General features: G+C 44.1%; 1 protein-coding gene across 1 annotated transcript in view; it reads left to right on the top strand.

The window, feature by feature from the left end:
• Nucleotides 1-6,277: 6,277 nt before the first annotated feature.
• The window catches only part of FAT4 (FAT atypical cadherin 4), a 132,713-nt gene continuing 129,508 nt past the window's right edge, over nucleotides 6,278-9,482 (top strand). The window contains exon 1 of the mRNA XM_009642236.1: nucleotides 6,278-6,499. Coding sequence (XP_009640531.1) covers nucleotides 6,278-6,499 — 222 coding nt within the window. The remainder of the gene's footprint in view (nucleotides 6,500-9,482) is intronic.

Genomic DNA, 9,482 nt, shown 5'->3' with positions numbered 1-9,482 from the left:
GATAGCTTTCCTAGCCCAGGAAAATTAACAAAGCAGGAGAAAAAAGCTACTACAGGGACAGATAAACTTCTGGTTAAGGTCTACAATACTGGGCATCGATCCCAACCTGGACTCTGTCACGCTAAGGAGATTACTCAGTCTGTGCCATGTCGGCTTACCCAAAACGTGTCGGAAATATTAGTCACCCGTTAGTTTGGATTAATGAACTTTACAAATTCAGATGTGGCGGGTTCGGGTAGATGTTGCTAATTTTTCCCCTGTAGTCTGAGAGGTCAGTCACACAGCAGCATGCCCCACGGGGCTGTTACCCACATCAGTACCTGAAACCTCTGCATCTGCCCTGTTAGCTGGGGCCCAGTCACTAAAGGACCGCGAGCCCCAGTGTTGCCCATGGTCATGTCTAAAGGCAGTTTTCCCCCCTACCTCTGACTCTTAAATTGCTTTTCCCTGGCCCTTTTTAATGCTTGAGCACATCCCTTTATTTTCACCAATCCTGCCTTGCAAGTTCTCCACTTCTCTTTATGTACAGGCTCTCTTGGCTGTAGGAAAACTAACAGTTCTTATTAATTTTAATTCTTAATTTTGATTGATTCCAATTTTTATTACTTTTAACTGAAGGGAATATTGGTACTAAAGGATTCCTAAAGATTAGAGCTCTCCCAGTTAGATATTGTGCTGCTTTGCTGCTTGGTGTAGTTAAAGAGCTTGCATCTCTCGAGTATAACCTTGCTACTGGAAAGGTGTGGTCAGTCTGTTTGTGCCATGCTACTTTTGAAGCATAATGAAGACTTTTGAATAAATAAACTAAATTGTTGCTACCTTCTAGATCTTCTTATTCAGTACTGAAAGCTACCTGCTTGGCACTGATGCATATTGTTAACTCTTAAATATTTTAAATCCATATTACAGGATACTGTGCTATTACTAGAGATCATTTATAACAGGCGGTTCCTACACCAAAAGGATTATAAACTGGTATAAAAGACACAGCAAACAAAAGCAAAAGTCAGTAATATGGCAAGTGCCACCAGCTGCAATGCCAGGGCACTGTAACAAAAGACACAGCAAACAAAAGCAAAAGTCAGTAACGTGCAGCCACCAGCTGCAATGCCAGGGCACTGTAATGCCTGGAGCTTAGACACCTTTTGAGAAGAAATCTTTGAGAAAGATGTAGCCCTATGGTAGTGTTCGCAGATTTTTTTTTTGTAGGTTTTACCAACAGGAGTGAGGTTTTACTAAGTCAAAAGCATAACGGTGTTTGTCAGATTACTTTTGTGAAGGGGGATGTTTAGATAGAGCAGGGCACAGTATTTGTGGGTCCAGCAGGTAGAGTTAAGCCATGCGTTAAGACTGAGTAGAAGTTAAGTCCACAAAGGTGTGGAACAACAGATGAAAGTATGAAAGTATACGTAGGTATATTCATGCTATGCTGAATGTAACTAGATAGGTAACAGCGAAGTCAGCTTTTGCAGTGAAGTCGCGTAACTGCATCAGCTTCTGCATATCAAGGGCATCAGTCTAGTGGGATCTTCTCAACAGGAGCTTCCCATCTCTTGGTTTCTGCACAACCTGAATTCAAGTGTGCAAACAGATATCTCCTCTAGCAATACACCCCAGTTTTGCTATGCAGTGTTTTTCTAAGGTAGAAAAGTTTGCTTGCTTCAGTTTTTTTTTTTTTGGGGGGGGGAGCACAAAAAACCAAACCCAACAAACCAAAAACCCCACCACCAAACGCCCCAACCCATAAAGTGAGAAACAATGGTAAAAATATTTCACTAGAAGCATTTAGGAAGACTTGAATAAGCAAAACAGAAGGAAGATGCAGTAGTGAGGATTCCGAAGAACGGTGCCCTTGAGAAAAATCCTTGCTACATGAACTGAGAGAACTGCTCCGAGCTGCGGGGTGTTGTACTGGGAGGAACACGGAGTTTTCAGCATGGAGCATCTGGTCTAAGTTTGGAGACAAAACTGAGCTGGAGATGATGCCCGCCTGGTAAGGGTGGTGGGACCTCAGGTGAATGAATATATTCAATGAGCTGTGATCAGGATAACCTTCTGATTAATGATAAAAGATGTCATGTGGGTGTAACTTATTTTCAGTGATTTATCAATGTCTGCCTGTGCCCCGTGACTGCTGAAATGGATAAACAGCATTTCTTTGTGGGACTTGCTAGATATTTGCCCTCATCCCCATGTTTCTTTACATGGGGGGGTAACTTCAAATTATTATTTCATATATTTAATTTAAAGTTTGTCTTAAACTGCCACAAACAAAAGGACATGCTTGCTTGTGCTTGTAGTGTAATATTTAAAAATTTGGGAGCTTTTTTGTCTTGCATGAATTATATCTTCCTGTTTTCAGAGACATGGTTCAGTTGTGTTCTTGTGAGCTGTATGGGATTACTCATTTCTTAGAGGCAATCAAGTTTCTTATTTAACTTGCTGTCAACAAGTGTGTGTTTTTTTTTTAAAAATAATGCTCTTAGAAGGTCATTCAACTTTTGAGGGTTACTCACTTTGTTAGCCCAAACACTAAAACCTTGTGTCCTTGGCTTCTGATTAGTGACACTTTAATAAAGTCATTTGAAGTTCAGTAGACTGAATTTTCCACCTTTTCTAATGTTTCTATGGTCACAAGGAAGCGACCTGTATTCAATCTTTTAAATGCAAATCTTTTAAAAGTTACTGTGCAATTTTGTGTACCAGACTTCTTCATGGGGTACAAAAAGTGCCTTTTTTTTTTTTTTCAAACAGCTACAGCAGTGTCTTTTCTCTTTCTTTTCTGTTTTCCTCTTCTCTTTCTTTCTAGTGATGTGACAGCAATTGACTAAACTTGGGTCTTTTGGGATAACAAAGGATGGAGAAAAATCTTAAAGGTTTTTATTGCTGCACTTTTTCTTTCTTTTTTTTTGGCTGGGCCAGGGCAGACAAAGGCCTTTCCACTTGATTAGATAATAAGGCTAACGTGGGCTTTGAGTGAAAAATATCTTTGCATTCTACTCTTCTTTTTCCTCCAACCAAAAAAAAAAAAAAAGAGGGGGGGGGGGAAAGAGAAAACTATGCCTAATCAGCCACAATTAAATCTTTCATGGTGAACTCACTTTGGAGGAATTAATGCATTTTGTATTGCCTAACAACTCGAGTGAACATTAACAACACATGAGAACTGAGGGGAAGAAAAATTATGGCTGTCTTTTTGTTTTGTTTTGGTTTTTGGTTTTTTTTGGTTCTCAAGGAACAGGGAAGGGCAGGTCATTGACTTGATTTTCATGGGAAGATTGACTCCAGAGCGCTCGCATATCGAGGAGCGGAGCGAGGGGGTATTGACAGCTGGGCTTTGGGGAGGGGAGCGTGCGGGAGCAGTGATTGCGCCATGGCTTGTTGGGGAAAAACAAGGGAAGATGGAAAACAAAGCCCAGAGAGGGAACAGTAGCTGCAGTGTCCCAGGGCTGAGGGGCTGCTTCTCCTCGGTGGTGGGTATGTGTTGCGCTTGGACTTGAGCGGCTGCGGTAGACGAGTACAACTCTAACGAAAGGGGCTGCCCTTAAGTGACAAATAGCTTGCTCTTAATGAAGAGTTGTTCCATGCTCCTCCATGCATGCTGTGGAAGGGTAGGGAAGATGCTCCTTCAGCCCCATCATCCTCCTCCCTGCTGAAGAACAGCAGCTCATGCAAAAGAAATTTGGGAATCCAGATGTGTTTTCCCAAGACTTCCTAATAAGTACCACAGGCTAAGAACAATAACTAAAGGTGGTTTTAATTCTTATTTGAAAGATTTCTTTCTTTTGGCACCTGTTTTATTCATACTCTGTGATGAAAAATAATCTAGACACTGAGGTGTGCTCTCATGAATACATCGGTCCACTTACTTCCCCTTCACCTGCATGGGTCCTGGACTTTGCCTGATGTAGGCATCCAGACAGACCCTTACCCATGCCTGGGAATGCAGATATTCATGCAATCTTCTCACGCCTTCTTCTCCGAGGGAAATGTGCACGCCCCATCCTCTGTTCCCCTACCGCCTCAGCCATGCATGTCCCAGACCTTTACCACCTTCCCCCTCCCCTCATGTGTGCTCGTTCCCAAAACAGTCACAGCCCTATTCACTTGCCTGCAAGACCTCGAATCATCATTTGTCTTCTTTTACCCAATTAATCTCTTGTCTTTCTCATCCCCCCTTCTCCCTCTACCATCGCTTCCCACTCTTGGTGGATACCAGCAGCTCTACCCATAGCCGAGTTTCCTCCTAATGCAGTGGTTTTTCCAACTTCTTCCCCAGGAATTTTTTGGTCCCTTTTGAGCACCACATGCAGGATACAAGATTGTTATTAAAAGTAAATGGTTTTTTCCTTCAAGAAGCCCACACTGAAAGTGAAGTTGCAGTATGTTAAGGCCTAATCTCCTGAGCTATTAAAATAACCTAAAACAAACATGCAAATTGTATGTGGTTTTGCAGGTAAAGGAAACCTAGCAAGAGCCAAAATAAACAGGTTTGGCCCTTAAATGCTGCCTGAGAGAAGGCTCTTGCCAGACCTTAAGGCTTTTACCTTGGTGTCCAGGCTCTCACCTGGGCTCAGAAAGGGGGGGTACCCCCTGTAGCGGCCAAGCAAACCCCTCTCCTTGCTCAGGGTCCCACACCTGGTTGGGTAGCCCAGTCCTGAAGGTTTTACCACTTCATGAGGAAAAATCACTGCCCAAAAGCTCAGATTTTTTTTTTTTTTTTAATACTTACGCAGGTTTTGGCAGCAAAAGCCTCTTCTGCTATGTCAGAAGTTTCTTCAGTTCATTCCCCTAATTCAAAGTCATTTAGAATGGGGAAACTGATTGGAAGCTGGAAAAAAACAGAGAAAGCGTGCGTTCCTTATCCAAAAATAATGATGAATCTGTGAGAGAATGGGATCTGCTCATGGTGGGCTTCTGGAGAGCAGGGTGACAAGAGCTGATGGCTGGGGTGCTTCTTCCCATCTCCGGGGCCAGAGGAAGGTAACGAGGTAGCTGGCTTGCTGCCGTCTGCGTCGTGAGCTTTGGTCTGGCTCGCAAACATCTATCTGGATTTTTTCATATTTCTCTGTATTTATCAGACCCTTCCTTGGCGTGCGTTGTGGGATTACCACAGTGTCAGTGGCTGTGACTTCACAGGTGACAACCCAGTTACGTACATCTTCGTAGTCTCATCTTAATAGACAAATTTTCATTAATTCTTTCCAATTGCCCATAGCGGGCTTGTGAATGTGTATCAAGATATGCAAATGTGTGACAGCTATTTGTTTTATTTAGGTGTATGTATGACATTCCTCTGGGATGTGCTACCTCATTTTTCTACCATTGCAATACTTATTACTGTGTTGGGGTTTTTTAATTTGTTTTTTCACTAATTGCTTAGCTGGTCTGGTGCAAGCCTTTTTTTTTTTTTTTTTTTTTTTTTTTTTTTTTTTTTTTTTAATGTTCTTTAAAACTCTTCTGCAATTTATCAGCTGAATTTTCCTTTTTGGAAAGCCAGAATTATATTTCACACATGGAGCTCTTAAAGAATTTAGGCAGTTCCTCTGAATTCGAGCTGTTTGCTGTAGCGGCACGTAGCAGCTATGCAAAGCAAAGCTCGCAGGTTTTGATGCCGACTGAAAGCAAACTGACCCATGCTCCCCAGCATCCAAAAAACCCTGGGGTTAGGGCTGCACAAAGATCACTATAGGAAGCGGCCAAGGTTTTTTTTTTTCTTTTTTACCACTGGCTTTTGTCTGAATCCCTCCTTTGCTTGAGCTTTAGAAGTCAAATGAGCAGAAGAAATGCGGTAGATGATTCAAGATGTGTGCGGGAAGAACGGGAGCTGAAAGATTGGCTTTTCTGAAGGCTTCGCTCCGTTCCTGCCTTCCCAACGAGACCGCGGGGAGGTTATTCTGACCGCATTTCTGCGGAAAAATAGTTGCCTTGAGGATGGTGCTGTGGAAAAAAACACTTATTTCATATTATCTTTGTTTGGGGGGGGAAAAAAAGCAGAGGTAGGGAATTGTTTTGGATAGATGAAAGTATTCTATGAATAATCTAATAATCTAATAATCATGAACAGCTTTGGGTTTGTGTAGCAAGGTCTTGGTAGTAGGGGGGGCTACAAGGGTGGCTTCAAATCAGAAACATGGGTTGCTAAGCATGCTGGCTTTCACTAACATGTATTTTGCAAAGCGGCAGTTGTGAGTGCGGGACCATAGCTGTGTGCTACGAGTTCCTCGGTCCGGATGGAAATGGGGGTCTCTCTCTGCTTTGATGTGGTGGGGGTGGAATGATGCAAGTGGTGGAGGAAGATGAGGTATTAGGAGGTCTTGGTGTGCTGGAAGTTCAAGGCAACCTTGTGGGCACCACAGAAATGGGACTGGAACCATGTGAGCACCACAGAAACGGGACTGGAAAGCGGACTCTGGCAGCAGGTGACTTCTGCCTACCTGAGATACCTCGTGCTGGGTATCGTCCAGTGGTCTGCTTGCAGATCCGGGAGCAAGCCCGGGTACCGCAGAGCCATGTTGCACTCTCCTTAGCCCCCACCAGATCAAATGCTGCCCTCAGCTCAGACCTACGGTGCCCTCATCAATTAGTCCTGGGAAGCACTTCCAACTGTAATTGCTCTGATCTATAATCTCATCACCTTGCCTGGCAGATTATCCATTTTTAGCTGATTTGCGGACCAGCAACCTGCGCATCCCAGCAAACCAATGCTGTCAGGTCACTCCTGCTTGCAGCATTTCTAGAGCTGCCTCTTTCCTGTCTTGGCAGCTCAGTGCCTCTCTAAACCAGGGGAAAAAAGCGACTGAAAAAGGAACATCGGGTCAGGAGATGATGACATTTGAGTGTTTAGAGAAAGCTACGTGTTATTGCTGCTCATTCAAGCAAAAAAAAAATCTGCTTTCATTGAATTTGGAGCTAGTCTGTTAAGATGTCAAATGGTGGTGCTATATGTTGTAGATAGACAAACATAATGTAGCAACATTTTCATTAAATACAGCAATATCTGTAAAGAACGGAAGGCACAAAAAATGAAAAATTCATTCTTGCTAATTAGTATTTCTGCAGGCAACTGCAGTTTTAATTCCAAAGCTTTTTCATAGTGTTATGGCTGTGTTTCTTAAGCTGTAGCCCTTTTGTTTGAAGTTAAATGAAAAATTTCAGATCCGACCCATTGTGTGTATTTAATGAAACTATTCCAACAGGAGGGTAAGAAGCCATTCCCAGACATGAGGCTTGATTTGTCAGGACGTCAATGTGACTTCCCATTGCTTGTCACACCTTCATTTCTGCCACAACACAAAAAGTGAGAGCAAAAGCATTTTCATGGCCAGCCCCCAGGCTCTAGACCTGACTGCTGGCCTTTCTGCACCCCACAATATCTGACTCTTTGGAAAGTCTGGGGGTTTTTTTTTGTATTTCTACCCCTTTCTAAGCTCTTGGGCACTGAAAGGGTGGAATCTCTGATTTATCACTTCCATTGTTTGTATTAATCTAAGCCTTGAGTTGATCTATTCTCTGTCTTCAGCTTTTATTACCGATCGTTTTCCCAAGTTGCTTGCCACTTTTTTTTTAGTGGTTATGTGGTTGGATATTGCAGAAATGTAACGTGGTGTATTTCTAATTCTTTTCTGAAGAGAGTAAAAATCCCATTGCCGTTGGTTGCAGCAGGATTTCACGATCTGGAAGAGCAAGCTTATTCTCTAGGTAGTTTCTCAACTTTTTTCTCCATGCATTATTAGAATAAAGGCACATACTTCTACTTGCAGTTTGGGGTAGATAATTTAGATGATGTAGTTCTTGTAAGTTAGACGGCTTTTATTTAAAATGCATGTAACTGATTAAGTGGCTTGGCAGCCAGGACAAATGATTGCTTAAGCACCGCAGCTTCACAGTAACGTTCAAATGGAAAACCAGCCAGTAATTTAGTGGCATCGTTGAGAAACATAACATTCTTTCAAAGCAAGGAAAGACATTATACACAAGGGATAGACATCATCCCTGCTTTCGGCCATCGCTGGCTCATGCGTTCCTATATACTGCTTTTACTGTTAAGCCAAAACGTTGAGTATTTTCCCTAACCTAGTGCAAACTTCCCATTTGCTAAAGCCGTACGAGACACGGGAGCCCATCCGCCCTAGAGTGACAAACCCTTGCTTTGTGCTGTGTTAATTGGATTAAGTTGTTACTGTTATCTTGTCGAGGAGAAGAGACAGGCTGGCTCTGGCAGCATCAGCATGGGACCGCTTCTTTCTGCGGCAGGGCTGTGCCGTGCTGGAACCGCTAGGAAGCTCCCTGGCTGTGCTGCCTTGCCCACCGTGATGCATCTTTCCACCGATGGAAAACAGTACAGGTTAGGATCCAGAAATCCTTACCGTTCACGGGACAAGATGAGCAGTGGCATGAGACGATAGAGGCACAGAGGAGTCCTCCAAGTCTCACTCCAATGCTGTCCCCTAGGTTTGTATCATTTTACATTTCTCCTAACTTTTTTACTGAAGGTACTGGGCAGGCTGGTGGAGCGGGGTCCCGTACGGACCAGAGAATGTCTGTCCTAGCTGCAGAAGCCACCTCCTAGTCCTGCAGTGTTGCTCTAATTGCCTACTGTTCATTTTCAAGACTAAAACAAATCACTGTCAGGCTTTGCACATAATTCCATGTTTGGTTCTAATGCAGTGGTTGCAGAGCTCGCCTATAAACCGCACACACGTTTATATCATGGGAAACGTATTTTCTTAAAAATGGGCACGGGGAAGCTCACAAACTGCAGCTTGCTCCAATTTTCTTTGCAGAAAGGCTTTCAGTTGTGTAAATAGTCTCCTAGAAGCTACTGCCTGGAGGCACGTGTTGGTGTGTGCTGGTCTGAAGCATCGTACACTTCGGAGAGGATTGCTGTGGGGCTGGCAGCGGCTGTCCCGCAGGCACTTGGGGTGGCTGGCCCACCTCTGCTTTGGGAATGCTGGCGTGTTGCGGATTTCCGTATGAATCAAAGCGTCTTTTGGGTGTTGCCCAGCAGAATTCTCAGGTCTCGTTATTCCCGCGAAGGTAAACCCGTCTAAAATTGAGGCGGGCAAGCAGGCGAGAGCCGGGCTGCTTTGTCGAAGAGCTGCCTGCGTCGCAGCTGCATCCTGTGATTGACGCGGCCGCATCCGGAGAGGAGCGGTCCTGCCCCTTGGATCATCTGTTTTCTGTCTGTGGTGCCTCTCGCTCACTCTCCTCGGTGGGTGCTGCGGACCCCAAGTTGATAAAAGGCCTCCTTCTCACCGGGTCCACCTTTGAATTATTTGGGAGGTGCGGCGGTGCTCCTGCTGGTGTGCATGGTGGTCTCGTTTCTGTGCCCGTGCAGCAGTGCACATCCCTAACTTGCATCTCCGTGGGCCACTTTACCCAGAAATACCGGTTACTGGATAATTTGGCTTCACTTGAGGGAATGACAGATGAGATTGTGTTACGTTTGGCAGTGCCACAGCTTTAGGGGAGGGAATGCC

This window comes from Egretta garzetta, unplaced genomic scaffold, assembly GCF_000687185.1.
Source record: "Egretta garzetta isolate BGI_Z169 unplaced genomic scaffold, ASM68718v1 scaffold467, whole genome shotgun sequence".
Lineage (NCBI taxonomy): Eukaryota > Metazoa > Chordata > Aves > Pelecaniformes > Ardeidae > Egretta > Egretta garzetta.
This window is presented reverse-complemented; position numbering and strand designations above follow the sequence as displayed.